The 17,003-nt window shown below is 42.5% G+C and overlaps 1 protein-coding gene across 2 annotated transcripts in view; it reads right to left on the bottom strand.

Annotated features, from left to right (window-relative positions):
• LOC146817843 (G protein-coupled receptor family C group 6 member A-like) overlaps positions 1 to 13,837 on the bottom strand; it is a 77,185-nt gene extending 63,348 nt beyond the window's left edge. For both annotated transcript variants that reach the window (XM_085609253.1, XM_085609252.1), the window contains exons 1-2: positions 13,592 to 13,837; positions 2,537 to 2,837 (exon numbers count right to left, since the gene is read on the bottom strand). In XM_085609253.1, coding sequence (XP_085465379.1) covers positions 2,537 to 2,837; positions 13,592 to 13,782 — 492 coding nt within the window. In that variant the 5' untranslated portion in view covers positions 13,783 to 13,837. The remainder of the gene's footprint in view (positions 1 to 2,536; positions 2,838 to 13,591) is intronic.
• Between the last annotated feature and the right edge of the window lie 3,166 nt (positions 13,838 to 17,003).

Genomic DNA, 17,003 nt, shown 5'->3' on the forward strand with positions numbered 1-17,003 from the left:
CATTTTTTTTTACTTTCTGGGCTCTGGCGGCCGTATTGGCACCAGCCCTTGACCCCCTGCGGGGGGGCCTCAGCTAAAAGTCACTATTGATGCGAAGCCGAAGTATGCTATCAGCACTGTGACTGCCTCCAAATAAACTGAAGTATCACACAGGAGCCCAAGGAATTAATATCTCATAAACACATTTTTAAGCAGAGGTCAACACAATCTGCATACATTTCTAATCCCAATATTTTTTCTTACCGTTCAAGCTATACTGTTCAACACTAGCCTAATGATGAATGGAACAGGAAAAAAGACACTATAGGCAACACAGCACTGGCTCAGTCAGACCTTGCAGCTTCTCCTTTGACTTCAGCTTTTTTCAGCAATGTTGGTAATCGTAAACAACCACACTTTTGCAAGTGGCGCTCTTGTAGGGCCCTCGAGTTTGTGCTCTATAACGTTGATGTTGTTGCGGCTAGCAAAAGGGAGAAAAATAGGCAAACAGGAACTTATCCACAGCTGCCATTATGAAACGCCACGGAAATACGAATATGTGCCCAGGACCACACAGTGTCTGCAGCGCATTCAAGAAACATCATGAGAGATGGAAGTGGGGTAGCGGCAAGCAGCTAGGACGGGGGGCAATCACCAACAGGCTTGCTCATGTAATGGCCCCGTAGCTAATAAAACAAGCTTTCAATCATGCAACATTTGTCTCTTTTAGTTCTTTACCTTTAACAACCAATGGCGACACAACTTTTAAGATCAAGGACTGGTCCTCCACGTCACTCTCGATCCAGCCAACGGAGTCGCCCAGGGCTTGCTTGGAGACGCTGCAGAGGAATCCCAGAGGCGGATCTTCAGTTGAGGTCTGGCCACTCTCTTCAGTAGCCATACTCATGTCAGCGGTTTCCAGGGCCAGGTTGCTGTTCTCCCCATTGCAGACTAAAACCAAACGGGACGAGTCTCCCATTGTCTTGTTCACACCCACCATAGTCTTTCGGCTGCTACGGGTTTGAGTCAGCGATCGAGCCTCAATAACTTGCACATGCCTCGCTTACTGACTTAGTGAAAGCGTGGCAGCCATCTTGGAGGATAGTACTGTTCAATAAGCAATGGATGGGAGTCCAAGCCCATTACTGAACACAAGACTCGTCTCGCAAGCTAGAGTACTTGCGTCAGTGCATGCTCACGCAGACGAGACCGATAAAAACAAGCATTTGCATTGCAAACAAGCATTTGCCGTGCAATAGGACTCGCATTTACATGAGACCTATTGCATTGCAAATGGGTGGGCAGGGGTCAGGGGGGAAAAAAGGCACGAACAATGGGAGTGCTGAGGGGGGAGAAGGCACAGACTGTGGAGGGTAGAAGGCACAGGCAGTAAGAGAACTTCATTAAAGAAAATAGTGCTCACAATCTACATATCACATACCATGCAACACTCGAAATAAAGAAGCCAGTAGCCATGGAAGGATACAAATGACGACATGCCATAATAAGGAGGGACTAACAAGCCTGATAATCAATCAGGAAGCAGCATTTAAGAAAGACAATGACACGAGCCAATTAAAAACATGGGCGGAGAGTGGGCGGCGCTTCCACAGCATACGCCATTACTGCATGCCTGCAGAGCGAGCAGTGCATGCGCGCTGCCGCTATCGGCTCGACCTAAAAAGGATATTACAAGGACAGTGCTGGGTGCATAGCAGTGATTAAAAAAAAGTGTCTCTGTTGCCATCACCACACTACCCCCCCCCCCCTTTCTTTTGCCTCTTGTCTTGTGCTTTCCCCCACGCCACCAGTTTGTGCTTTCATCCACTTGGATACCAGTTGTCTAGATAGATTCAAATATTTTTGTATTTCTAAAATTGTTCTTGAATCCAGTGTGATTTATTATCAGTACTTCATGTAAAAGTGAAAGGCCTGCGTTGGTAAGTTTGACATGAGTTACTAGTTTCAAACATGAGTGTGAGTCTCCTGGTCTTTGCACTCCTCCTGCATGATGCCATCCTAAGCCATGAGTTTGAACCTGTGATTTAATTTGTGATTAATCCAGAACCTAAAACCTTCTCTAAGATTCGTTCGGCATGTGATACTCACAACTTCTTCCAGCAGTAGGCGGATCGAGCCATCTACTGCAGAATAACAGCCTACCTGTGAGCAGCCAGCTGATCTGCATACTCCTGATCTCAAATGGAGTTCCTTTGTCCACAGTAGGAGTTATGCAGGAGATGGTGGGAAGGGGATGTTCCCACATGCACTTGTTTGTGGTCTGTCTGCAGCTCAGTCGCTCCCAGAAAACATGAGCTGCTGTACAATTTAGCTAAAAAAACAAAAATTGCCAAAGCTAATAGCTCTCGTAGACATTTGCCAATGTTTGTTTAACAAGGTGGTACTGACATGCGACATAGACTCACTTCCTTTTAAACCACCCCGGCGGGGAATACTTTGCATTAAGGATATTTCTGTAGCTGAAGCACGAAAACCTTCCTTCGAGTCAGATTACTATGAAAGTACTCGAAATATAGGATAATGTGTACTTACTAACCTGTGGTATTAAAGTAAGACTTAAAATTCTAGAAACAGTAATTGAAGTTTCTGAATATGTGTCTCCAACAACAGCTTTCAGCACGGATTTATCGCTGGAGTGTCTGCACTCGGCAGTCATTTCATCAAAGGAACTGTTTGCCGCCATGTATCTCACAGCTCCCACAATAGCCTTGGAGACATCCGCACACGTGTCATAAATTTCGTACCCCAACTTGATTCCGGGCAGCAGGGTGGAGTTGTTGATTTTTTCAATTGTGTACATCATGGCAAGAGCTTCTGTGAAGCCTCTAAGTTCCAGTCTGCAACAAGTTTGGGAAAAAAGCAAAGTGTCACTTGTTTGAGATAGGAAGCAGAAGAACATTATCGCAAGCAGCCTTTGATGGAGAGTAGTATTGTGGTACCATTTTAAACAAGCACTAGCTTAGCCAGGAGGCGTTGCTTTTGTGTATGGCTTTGCTTGCAGGCTTTAGCACATTAAAATCAAACATTTGGCCTTGCCAATGCTTGTCTCCTTGAGCATCTATCGTTGCCCCTAGATTTGTTGCATATTGCTTTCTTTTTGTAAACAATTATTGAATTTGTTTATTCATTGTTACAAAGGAGGATAATTATGCAGGCATAATACATATCGATAATATATCTCAAGTTCACAATTAGCAGAATCTCTTCATTCTATGCCGAGATAAACTCAGATTGCATAGGGTCGTACATCTCAACTCGACTGACTGGTTGTGCTGGTGGAAAATAGGAAGTCGGTTCATTCTCTGTAAATATGAAGATGTGTATTCGGAATTGGATTAGGGTACCATGTCTGGTTGTTCCAGAACGTTTGTGTCTCTTGATTGTGCTGAGTGGTCTTTAACTCTCCTTTAATCGGTATTTGAGGTGTTTGATCTTTCTGTGTTCCCTAGACACTTTGGTGTACTTGGGTGAAGAACGAAACACTGCACCGTGAGTATATTCATCTCGGGTAATTCAGGGATGACATTAAGGCAAGTGTAGTGAGCTGGATTATTTAGAGATTTGCCGGCACATGCATCAACCTTTTTTGCAAGCACAAACGGTGCGATTCCCAAAAATCGGCCTTTTGCGCCCGCAAAAAAGGGCTTCTGTGATTCATCAAACTGTAAGGCTCTAGCAATTTAAGAAATCACAATTTATTGCGATTTCTTAAATTGTGATTCCTTAAATGCAATGCATGATGGAATCGCAAATAGCGATTTCGCTAATAGGAGACGCAAATTGCCATCATTTTTCAAAGTTGTGCGTTACGCACACACATGCCCTTGGGGCGTGTGTGTGCGCAACATGTGTGCACAGATCAATTTCAGGGGTGCAACAGGGTATCTTTTTGACACCCTTGCACCCTTGAAATTGTATGCGCAATTTGCGAGTACCTATTGGGTACTCGCAAATTGCGCATGCAATTTCCCATTCATAGGCCCATAGGAATGAATGGGAAGGCATTCCTTAATTGCGACTCGCAATTTGTGACTCGCAATTAAGGATTGTTTGGGAATCGCTAATTTTATAGTGATTCCTACATGCATAGGCTTTTGCAATTCCTTAATTGCGATTCCTTAATAATCGTAATTAAGGAATCGCAAATGCCTACATTGATGCATATGCCCCTTTGTCTTCTTTTTTTAATGGCAGGTGTATGCCCGGTCATAGTGTAATTGTGGTGTTGTTGTCTTTTATTTAAGGTGGAATGATAATTATGTATCTTTTTGTTTGGTTCAGTTAGGCACACTCTTTGAGAATCTGGGTGAATATGACTATTCCTAATGTGCTTTGATGTATTGTATATCTGCGGGGGGTGTACAATATAGATGTTGCTCATAGTAGGAGGTGATGATATATTTATCTTGCTGTGGGTGTAATGAATTAACACCATCTGACTTCAAAGACTTCTAATTGGCCATTCACTCTATATATTATTATTTCATGTCCCACCATTGTTGTCATTTCCATTTGCCAGTTTGTGATGTTGATAATATAGTGTTCTTCCTGAGTCTAAAGATGCATAATATGGTTATTGAAGTTAACCCTGGGCAGAAAACTACGCCACGCTCGCGTAGTTTTCGTAGTTTGAGCAACTACACGCTACGAGAATTGCACGAAGCACAGTGCAAAAACGCGTAGCGTAGCAGACATTGTTTGCTCGCTCGCGGTCCTCAACGTCAAGTTGGCGACCGCGAGCGAGTAAAATTACATCCCGGTGAGACTTTTTCCTCATTCGCAATGAGCAACATCAAGTTGCCTATCGAGAGAGTGGAAAATAAACCTCCTGGCGAGATTCTCAACGCGGCGAGGTCAGGTTTCTCATTGCGAGTAGTTGCGTATGCTCGCGACCGCTCGCGATGAGAAACTACCTGTCCGTGTTGAGAAAGCTGCCGCTAGAGTAAAAATCTACTTGAGCGGCAGAAAACGACCGCTTGCACTGTGCAAGATGCCGTTTGCAATGATTGCACAGTGCGGACAAGCACTGTGCAATCATTGTGAACAGCATTTCCCTACCGCACTATGCAGTTCATGCAGTGCCACGTGTAGCTCGCGTAGTGCGAAGCGCACTTCGCGTAGCTACGCTTAGCGCTACTACACAAACTACGGCCAGTGTTAATTGAAGTGCTGTGTCAAATCAATGTCTCCAGTGCGTTGTCATGCTCTCAAAGCCTGATATGTCATCTAATATGGGAAGAGATGCTGTAGTCTGGAATTGGAGCCCACAATGAGTTGTCAGATTGTGCCATATTTGTGTCCAGTATTGAGAAACTGAAGTCTAGGACCATAGAATAAGTGTTATGACACAATTTACCAATTGTTAACATTGGGAGGACAGGCTTATATGTGTGGCTTGTAACTTGTATGATGATCAATGCTATTCAGGTAGGATTTTAAACTAACTAAATTTGAGTGTCGCTTCTCAAAGTCCTGTGCAATGAAAAAATCAAATATCATCCCATTCCTCTTCTATGCATTATTGCAAATGGATTCCACCCATTTAGTCATTCAAGATTTTTTTGCTTTTGATCATCTGGGGATATAATATTCACGGGTTGCATTTTACTTATATGTAAGCCTTTACATGAAACCTTAGCCATAGTATTTGTGCAGAGCTAGCACATTTTTATAAAGCTCTTTTCCATTCCTGTCACATTCTACTATATCTAACACCATCTCAGCATTGAGTGAGAGGGCTACATTTTCATCATGATACTCATGGACTTGCCAAAGTAGATTTTGTTGAGTCTTTATATTAACTCTCAAAATCCTGCCAGTCATGATGTCTGCCTGAGATGCATGAATGAGTGCAGGTATCAGAGGCCTAAATCATTTGCTAGCTCATTGGCTGGAATTTTCATGTGGATATCTAAGAGGGAGATTGGTCTACTGATATTGTTGTGAAGTTAAAACTCTGATCTTAGCTGTCTGGTATGGCCAGCTTCTTAAATGATTCCACTAATAACTGTGAGATCTTAGTCTAACTAACGTTGTTAAAATTCTATTGTGATTCTGTCATTTTAGGGGTCTTGTTGGTTTTTATGTTCTCAGTGGCTTTCATTATTTCTTCTGTCAGGATTCTCCCTTGTGGGGATTCTCTATCTTCTGCATTCAGTTTGGGCAGTGCAATATTTCTCAATAATTGTTCCTCAAATCGTCTGGTCTCATTCTTAGAGTGTTGTGAAAAATGAAGCAAATTCTTTGATTATATTTCTTGGGTGAGAGATTAAATCGCTACCTTTGGTATGGATTGCTGGAATGGCCTTTTGTGGTTCTAACTGTCTCATTGAAATGCCAAATGTTTGCTCTCTTTTTCACTTTGTTGATAGTGTTTCCTCTTCAGGCAGATCAGCAAGTGTTTCACCTGTGAGATATAGTGGAAGTTGAGCTAGTCGTTTGCTCTAGTTAGTTGTTGGTGTGTTTCTGGGTTTGTGGTTCTGTTGAATTTATATGTGATATCTTTAATTTTAGTTTCTACTGTAATTTAGAAACACTTGTTTCATGTCTGTTTTTTAAAGGATGGTAGAATCCCTTACTATCCTGCCTCTAACACTTTCTTTGGTTGTCACCTATAGAAATTAAGCTAATGGTACCAGTTCCTCATTGTCAAATAGGAAGTTGTGAATGCATGACTAATATTTCCTTTTGTCTTCTAGTGCTCTATGTCGATAGGTATTTATTTACCATCTTCTCAGTGGTGGCATGACATATCCCAGTTCAAATTAAAGTAGGATCATGGCATGGTCTGAACTCCTTCAAAATAAATTTTGAAGGAGGTGATCCAAAGTAACATTGAGGCTGTCCTGAGTAACAGGTCAATACAGGTGCATGCACCATGTACACAAGAGATCAATTAATATTCCATTTCTTGTGGATGTAACAGTCTCCTGGTGTCAATTAGGGCATGATGTGACCTAATGTCTAATAAGAGGCCCGTATCCTTGAGGTTTATTTGACTGGTCTTCCCAATCTGTCTACTACTGGGTCAATTATAAATTATATGAACTACCCTCACCTATTACTATCTTTGATGAACGTAACTCTGGGAAGGCTCTGTGCAATTGCCTCATCTTTCTAGGGATCATGACCTGATACGTCAGTCATTGTCTTCTCCTGTAGATCAGGTCATTCTTCATTTGGATGCTGTTTAACTCTTGGTGGAAGGAACATAATTTATTATTACCCTGAGTGGTTCAGATGTAGTGCTCTTAGATTTTGTTTAATGGAATGTCTTATGTCTACATCAAACTAACAGGTGAATTTTGTTTCCAGTTATGGGGAGACCTGGATTTATTATGACTTTTTCGACTTTTGCATTTGATCTTTCTGAGGAGTGTTATTTTGCAGCCCATCTCTTAGTTACTGATCCAAGTCTCTCACTCTATGAACTGTTAATTTGGTTGCCTACTCCTTATTATCTAGCTCTCAAGGTGTTGGGTGTTAATGAGGTTGACTTGGTAGGTTATGGATGAAAGTATGTGCCCATGGAGCCCTGCTCAAGGGAGTCTAAGAAAATGTTTAGGTATGCCATTTCCACAAATTCTTAGTGCCTTCCATCTAATGTTAGCCACATCACTCCGAGTTCTATCGGTTAAATCAGATCATGCTCTTCTTTCTCCGGCAGCCCCAAAATTCTGACATTATTTCTACAACTCCTGTCTTCTATGTCTACTGTCTGTAATCAGGTACCAAAGACCCTGTTCTAGGTCTGGTGTGTTGTCTATTTGTTCCAGCTTGACTTCAGTGACTGCAAGATGTTTTTCTGTGTTGTCCTGCATCTTTTGAAAGGAAAAAATATTGACTTGATTTCAGCATTTGTGGACGCTGTCGTTTGTGTTGCTGTGGTAGACACTTTTATTGAGTATCGTTCTTTTGGGATTTAATTCAATGTTGTTTCTCACATGTTGACTGAGTATTGTGAAGTCTGGTCTTTTCAGGGCCTGTCAGTTAGTGCCACTGCGAACAGCAATTGTCTCAGAGTTTTTGTTCTTCTTCTTAAACTTCTGCTGCATGAACCATTATTCTAAATGTGCGCCAGGGCAGTGCTTTGGGGGTAAGTAGTTGTTTATCTTCAAGTATTTAAGTTCTTTTTATGTCCATTCTTTAGAGTGCCAGTTTAAGCAGATATCTAGTGGCTCTTCTTTCAGTATAGGAGGTCCCTTAATGTTTTTTAGATGGCTACTCAGCTATGTTTTTTTGTACTTTATTGCATTACCCACCACTAGTTCCTGGATATTCAGGCATGTGTGCTTTGGGGCCATTCTAGACTGGCCAATGTAGCTTCCTATTTGTCCCCGGTAAACAGAGTTAATGGTTTCATCTCATAGCTACTGGATACCAGCATGTTCCATACTATGCCTTCCATAAGTGCCCTTTGCTTCTCAATTCCTTAAAAAGATGGCTGGTGCTCAATGTACATCTACAGGTGGTTGAGGGTGAACCCTTGCATTTTTTGAGGATCAATCTTTGTGCTCCTAAAGGGTTCATTAGCAACAATCAATGATCTGGTTATAAATATTTTTAAAGATTGCCAAGCCTCCCCCTTAAAAGCTGCTCACATCGTTTTAATTGGCTGTTAGATGTGATGTTCTCTCTCTGGTTTGTTTTTACTCAAGCCTATTGCACTGGATATTCATAGGTAATGGATGCATTCACAGTTCCTTTTCTGTCTGGAGGCACTGAACCGACCTACTACTGCCACGTTAATGCTCTATACCAGGTAATTAGGATGACCTGGGTGGTTATCTCCAAGCTCCTCTACTCTTGCGGCCCTGCTTCTTTGTAACATTTCTGGGGCCAGAAGCGCTAATTGTGCAGGCCACCTGATCGGTGCCCTCACTGCATTCTTTTAGACCATTTTGACTACCACCACCAGCCTTTTACTGTGCCCCCCAGGTTGCACTGGCTCCACTTCTTGCTTCTCACATCTCTAGAGCTGAGTGCTATGCACATGGACCACATGGGTGGAAGTATTGTCGTTTTCTTTGAGCTTGTGTTTTCTGCTGTGTCCCTTGCTGAACCAATGCTGTTTTCTTGTGGGTATTCATGTCCCCTCGACTTTGTAAGTCTGGGATGTGTTTTGCTCCAAATGGTTCCGTCTAGAATGCACAGTAAGTAGCGGTCCCAGGAGGTGCGCTCTAATGAATGTGGGCCAACTTCGATTATGGTCAGGCTCCTCTCTTGCATATGGCTTTTGAAGTGTAAATTTTCTTTGTTTATCCTGAGAAAGTACTTTACACTCTTCCTGGTATGAGTGATATGGAGGAAAGTGAGAGCCCATCAACAAATAAAAAGGGAGCAAGGAGAGAGGGAAAAGCAGAAGAGGGATGGAAACTTGGAGAGGGAGTGTGTAGTTTCAAAGACCACTCCTTCTAAGAAAATTCATTCCACCTCTACCGGTGTACCTGCTATTGTGACCAAAGAGCTTGTGTTCATGTATTTTGAGGGTGAAGATACTTGGAAAATGTTGTGAACTTTGAGATCACCTGTATGGTGCAGGCTTTGAATGATGTGTCTAAAATAGGCACTTTAATAAGTTTCTTGCCCATAAAATGAGTGGCAGTCATTGGTAGAATGTCTTTAAATGAGCAAATAAACTATGAGAAGATGTTCATGCCCTTAACCCACTGATGGTGACATACTGACTCAAAAAGAGATGATTTAAAACATTTACAAAATACCTGCCGGATAGGAAAACATCCAGGGAAACTTGCTGACAAGTGGTTAGCTTGTGAAATATGCCTCAAAGCCAAACAGAGAGAGGCACTCAACAGAATGGTTCTAAATAGAGGTGTGAGAGCTATAAGCGGTTCATGCAAAAAAGTTAAAATTCCATAATTGTGTAAAGTTTTCAATATATAGATGGTGAATGCACAACTAATCTTTGCATGTCTGGGAAATGGATATTCCAAAAATTGATAAGACAGCTAATGATATTGAACAGAGACAGCATGAAATGCAACTTTTGAATCACTTGTTTTGTGGTAATCATTTCTATGGACCTGTAAATGAGGTCATGATCTTCTGCAACAGTTGCACTCCATGTACATAACAAGATACTCGTTCTGGGTCTTGTTTCTCAGCAAGACCTGTCAATTTTCAATACATTATAATAAGCATTCCCATCTTGGTCCTGTTTTTTTTTATTCCACATTGTCAACGTGGATGTTTACCACTTCCATGACACAACTAGCAGGATGTTTATATTCAGTGCTCAAACATACACATTAATTGTAGGTCAAACAACATGCACTGTGTTTATTGATTTATGGTTTTAAAAATAGTGCATTTTTTGCCCATTGACCAATCATCTTTGGGTTATACATTGACATAGGGCAGTGGACAGTCAGAGTGACAAGCTGTAATTCACACTTGCTGACCCTTCACTCACATACATCACTGTCTGGAAGGTGATTATGTCGCTATGTGAAGTATTCAGGAAGAAAATATTAAAAGGATATCTTTATTATGTAATTATCATTGAAGACCCCTATAAAATGTTAATAACACATGATGAGAAAGGCATAAGAAGATGTCCCGTGTCTGAGAGTAGCTCTCATTCAAGTTAACAATACAGAGCGAGAAATCAACAATGAAGGTACTTAAAGAGCATATGGACTTTTCTCACAAAAAGCCATAGGATGTGCTTATTGTTAAAAGGTAAAACCCTATCTAACCATGGTGTTCAGTGATTCTTGTCATCTGCCTGGATGAAATCTAGGATCTGCTTTTACAATTTAGTCGCTAAAAACATCCAGGTCCCTATCAAATGTAGGCCTCCAGGATGACATCGCTGCTAATCTACGGGGAAAAGGCAGTATTCATGACCTGCAAGATACCCCACCTCTCTGACCTAACAAACTATCTTTTCCAAGACTGCTCTGCATAAAAGTAGCTATGGAGTAGAGGCTGAGAACTAAATTCACACTCACAACATCCATCTTGCTTCAGATTTGACTGTCAATCATGCAAGTGCAAAAGACAAACTCATGTAAACAGATTAAAGCTTAAACAAGAGAGAATTTAGTGACTAAGGGGCTCATTATGATGGCGGAAGGACTGCCACCGCCAGGCCGGTGGTGGTGGTCCTTCCACCATCACATAGTGATTTACCCACTGCCAAATTAGGATGGCGGTGGGTACTGCGGCGAATGAAAAGTCCGTCCACTGCTTTTCCGCCGGAGGCAATCTCACCGATTGCCTGGTGGGCAGAGCAGGGCCACTGATATGGTGGCAGTGCCTAGCAGGCATCGTCCGCCATTTTAGGATGTATGTTTGCAGAGGCCTTTCCATGGCGGCGATGCTGGCAGGGATTCGGTTTGGGGGCCTGTTGCGGGCCCCCCTTGTGTGGGGGGGTTGTCGCTGCACTGAGGGGTACCCATGGTACCCCCCTGCATTTCCATGCACCAAGTGGCAGGCACAGTGTGGTGCCTGCCATGTGGTGCAGAGAAATGCGGTGCAAGCACCTTTAACATTGCGGACTGTGCTGCAGCCAGCAGCACCGCCCGTAATGTTAAAGGCCCAGGATGTCCCCGTCAATATGGCGGGCGCATCCTAATTGCAGAGGTGGGACCGGCGTATGTCTGGCGGGTGGTCCCAAACACCGCTACGGTGGCAGGCGGACCAAGTCCACCCGCCATTGTAGTGAGCCCCTAACTCCGGGCAGGGTCGGATTATTCTATAGGGCAGTTAGGCAGTGCATGGCGAGCAGCTTCGAAATGTCAGTGTGGGGGACATATTTTTTGCTGGTTGTGGGCCTGTTATATAAAGCTGTTTCTACAATTAATTTTCCTGAAAATAAAAAGACATTGCCTGCTGCAAGCCCAGACCCATGCCGGCTTCCATACCTGTCAAAATATTTATACAGTTTGTCTTTACAAGTTCAAAACAGCCCCCAATTGCAAACATGAGACCCTTGTTTATGCTTTCTAAGTCACTAATTGTGGGGCAACTTCAATTTAGTACCTGGGCCTATTTTTTGTCCCAGTCCGACCTTGATGCCAGGGCTCCCCGATGGACAGAGATTTAGCTTGCATTGTAATCAAGACAATAACAACTGACTTGCTTCTGCCAAACAAAAAGTAGAACAATGCATGTAAGAAGGAGCCTTGTTACACAGCATGGGTAGCATGGGACTCATATCCATAGAGAGTAAATGGTCCATGATGTTACATATGCTGAGTCCATCCCTGCAAGCAATAACACCACCAATTATACCACCGTTACCATCACCATTGATACCACTCACACCACCAATAACCCAGCTACCAATATTACCCCAATACCACTACCACCACAGCCACCATCGAAATGACCACCAATACCATTAGTACCAATACCACTGCCACAAATGCGACTACCAATGCCACCATCACAATACTACCGCCACTAATACCACACCACAAATACCTCTGCTAACATTAAGAGCAATAACACTAGCGCCAGCCCATTACCACCATTATAACCACCATTACCACCATTATAACCACCATTAGCAAAAATCATCACTGTCAATTACACATTAACTGCAGCATTACAAAACATTGCAATGCTAATAGATTTTGTTTATGAGTAGACATTGTGCAGCCCGGTATTTGAATGCATGTTCACAACTTTTGGATTTGCCAATACTTGTTATCAATAGTATTGAGCATAGTTATACACATTTCAGGGGTTAACCGGAACTATTTCGTTTCAAAATGCCCTGCATCTCTACATATCTTCATTTTCTCAAGCAGTCTTTTGAAACAATTGTCCAGTCAGACTCTCATTCTATCAAACTCGCATGTCATCCAGTAATTAATGTCACTGTCTTCTGTCTTGAGCACCCTCCCCCACACTCCCCAAACTCCATAGCACTGGCGTAGGACATACGCATGCAGAGTATTGACGTCAAACTGATTGCAGATGAGCTATCGGTGAAAGGCAATCTGTTTTAGCCCAAAAACCTGAAAGATTGAAGGCAACACAAATGCAAGCGAGACATACGGCTAAAACTGAAGTATAAGCCAGACTGCCAGAGATGCCGACTAGGGATCTGGGAAGCCAGGCTCGCATCCCGGCGCCAATTTGACAGCCTGCGATTCTAAACAACTCACTCAACCTTCCGGTGAATAAATAAAGACCAAAAATGCGTTCTCATGTAAAGCGCCCTAAGGGACGATAGCAAAGTTCGCTTTATATAAAATAAATAAAATACACACACACACACGCACGCACGCGCGCGCGCGCACGCACGCACACCCACACACACCGCGACCTGTGCATTATGCAACATTGTCGCTGTAGCAGTTTGCTACTATGCCTTGCAGCCTGGCCCAGTTATAACTAATACTTTCACGTTCTGTATGTACTATGTTTTGTCAATTTCCTCTGAAAAAAGGGCATTATCGGATTCACTGCTGGGTTGTGGAATAAATAATGTTGTCCTGGTGTAATGTAACCGGTGCTCATGTAAAGCGCTCCAATACCATCGGGTCGACTTCGCGATTTGTAAAACCGCAAAAAAAAAAGATGTATTTATGGAAGAAGAAATTGACTTTTAACTTACCCAGTGCAGTTGGAATCTGTCGGTAGGCTATTGTTTAGATTTGGTGTCGCTCGGGTGTGAAACGGGAAAAGCCCCCCTATCATTATATCTCCTTGAAGTCTGGCTACCATGCCAGGGGTGCTCTTGCAGGGGGTCCCCGAACCTGGACAGAAAGTGCAGAGCAGCAAAAACAACAAAGTCCTGGGCAGCATGCTTGTTAGAAATCAGCAAGACGGGTTAAGAATGCAAAGCTCGTATAACAATCACCAAGCACTGAGAATAACGTGAATACTTACGCTTCAAGGATATTTGTAACTTCCCCGTACATTTCTGGGGGCGTGGCGCGCGGCGTGGCCTCGGCCAATGATTCTCGCTCTATTGTAGTCCAAATATGCAGAGGCAACACAATATGTGTTAGTGTTACACCGAGTGTGTGATTTTTGACTGGTAAGTTTGAGCACAGAACTCCCTACTGCGTCACTTGGCCAACATATTTTCACACAGAAAGTCCCCAAAACCGTGAAGACAGTGGTAGCAATTAATGTGTCAAGAATGACCTTGTAGTCTGATAATAACCAAGATGGGCATGGAGAACTGCGATAATGGTAAATTCCCCAGCTGGGAGGGGTGGTGTGAAAGCATGAACCAATGCCTAGAGCAGAAAGTGTTATTCCGAGGGAAGGATGCTCACGGAAACCCCAAACCATATGGCGAACTTGTGGGGAACTAACCCACTGAGGAGAGAACTGACAGGAACGTAATCCAATGAATCAACATAAAGGAGTGTTCGTAAAGAACCCTAGATTCAAGATGTCGTTAATTGACATGGCAGGCGATGAAGGATGTATAACGAAAAATATAATACCATGTAGGATGATAAGTGCCAGTATATGTTTAAATTGCCATATTGTTTAGGCAAGTAAATATCCACAAAAGATTTTTATTTAAAAAAAAAAATGTACTTTGTAGCTTACTAACATAAAGTAGGTCAATTATAGACTAATACACCGAGCAAAAAACAACAAAGTTTCTCTTTGTATCGACATGCTAGGGCCCTAGAAGAGAGGCGCAAGGGTTGGTAACAGATCAATGTTTTATGACCACAACTGTGGTCACAAAACATCGATGTATCTCTTTTTGACTTGCAAACAGTAAGGGTAATGCCTTTTTCAGAACCCCATCTATTTTCATTTGGAAACACTTATCCAAATGGTAAAAGGGCTACGTTTATTGTAAAAATACGTTTTTTAGTTTCAAATGCGGTATTTTTTGTGAATCTTAGGCTTTGCATACTGCAAATATACAATTATGGATGGATAACAGTGGATAGATACGGGGATGTTTTTCACGAGAGTCTCTGACTGACATCAGATAGACAATGAGTGCAAAGCTCGATTTGCCTAGGATGACATTCAGAACCCCAAGGTGAAAATCATTCCTGTAATTCGCTTTTTACCCATCTATAATTTTATGTTATGCGTCACCCCTAAAATAATGTGTTGCAGCTTCCAACTTCTACAAAGGGGAAGAGGAGTAATGGGGGATCCATGCATAACATGGCCTCTGTTATGTATCCCTGTCCCAAAGGGAAAAAAATACCTTACCTGCCATCCTTGACCAACCCCCCACTGTAATGTTTATTAGGTCGAAGGGCTAGGAGCTTAGGACTGTACCATTTGTTTGAGGAGGTGTGTTTAGGAGAGATCCCTAACCTGGTAGCATATTTTGGTACTACCCAGGCATGATGCGTGAAAGGAAGTAAAAGGAGACGGTGCATGAGCTCTGGGGCACAGGACTACCTCTCGAAACCATAGACATTGTGTCTGAGTGTTATCTTTGTTCTAGGTCAGAAGCCTACCCTCCATGAGGACCAGAGACAGCCTCACACCCGCCACTTCCCCTGCCTTCTTTCCTTCTGCTGTAGCTGTGCTTTCTGCTTTTATTCAAAGCACACAGGCAGAGCTGCGCTGATTGACTTGTTATGTAGTTCCTATAAATCTATATAGGATCCGAGTGTTTAGACAACATAAACTATAAGATTGGTCTCCAGACTGATTCCAGACACCCCCAGAAGATATGTTAGCCTTATGACCAGCTAGCTCACAGTGCCATTATAAGCCCCCCAACTTTACCAAGGAGTGAATAGTTTCTGTCAACTATCGAACATGACAACTCTGACCCCTCAGAGATCATGGAAACAGTATAGCACTTTTTGCTCATTCACTCGTGCTCACTTAGTCTCAGAAAGACACACGAATAAACGATAGGAACATTTTCAATAAACATTTATTAAACCAGCATCATTCTAGTATAAAACATGTTTGTTGCGACAATCATTAGACAGAAAAATATGTATTAGATTGCAAGCACCAACAGAGTAAATGAAAGGTAGAATTCCACCATGGTGCTAAAACAGTGAATCTATGCAGGCATATAGATTCATCGCAGTAATCATGCGTACTCCTATGATGTAAGCCCTATCTAAGTGTACCTAAGTGCACCAAGCATGTATGTGGGCGCTAAGACAAGAATCCCCCTAGGAAAGTGCCAACCCCATTATCTGATGGAAGAGAACGAAGGACCCTGTCTTGGTCTCGAGTTGGACACTCCGCAAGGGATGCCAGACCACTGCGTGCTGGAGTTTCTGTGTGAAGGAATCTCAGTGTCTTGTGTCAGCATGGAAGATTCCCCTCTGGTTTGCCCGGCGAAGATGTGGTTGTTTTATACCCAAAAGGTACCCTTAGGAGTTCTACCTAGATGTGTAATGGTACTGTGTGCCTGTCATCCAAGGATGACGATAGCAGTGACCTTTGTACAGAGTTAAAATACAGAAGATGGTAATCCTGCTGTGTGATGCTAAGAATTCTCATGCATGATAAATGAAGCTAGTTTTCTAAGAAAACCACACAACATTTATTCGGCATATAACTAGGTAAAAGGTCAGTGCCAGACCTTCTATGTAGAGCAAGGTAGGACAAATGTAGGTAAAAGGTTGTGCAGCTACCTAGGCCTATATTGGGGTACATTGGGGCTCATAACACCCGCACCTCATCCAATGAATGATAAGATAAAACAAATGACAAATTATGCATGTCTAAGAAGCATAAAAACATTGTTTAAAAAACAAATGTAAAAATATCTAAAAAAACATGGTATATGTAAAAACGATGTAAAAATTTAAAAGTTCTATAAATCCTCTAAATAGTCAATATACTGTTAGACCAACTGAGCACATCAAAAGCCATGGTGCTCAGTGAGAGTAGGTGTGAAAAATAAAACAAAAGATGTTTTCAAATTCCAATTTGGCTTGTTTTGGAAAAAGGCCGAATTGTTCCCATCACACGGAGAGACGAATGCCTATGTGTGCTCTGTGGGAGATGCAACATCACTGTTGCTTGCCTTAGCAGGCGACTGTCCCTGAAACACCTCTTGG

Source organism: Triturus cristatus, chromosome 6 (genome assembly GCF_964204655.1).
Source record: "Triturus cristatus chromosome 6, aTriCri1.1, whole genome shotgun sequence".
Taxonomy (NCBI): domain Eukaryota; kingdom Metazoa; phylum Chordata; class Amphibia; order Caudata; family Salamandridae; genus Triturus; species Triturus cristatus.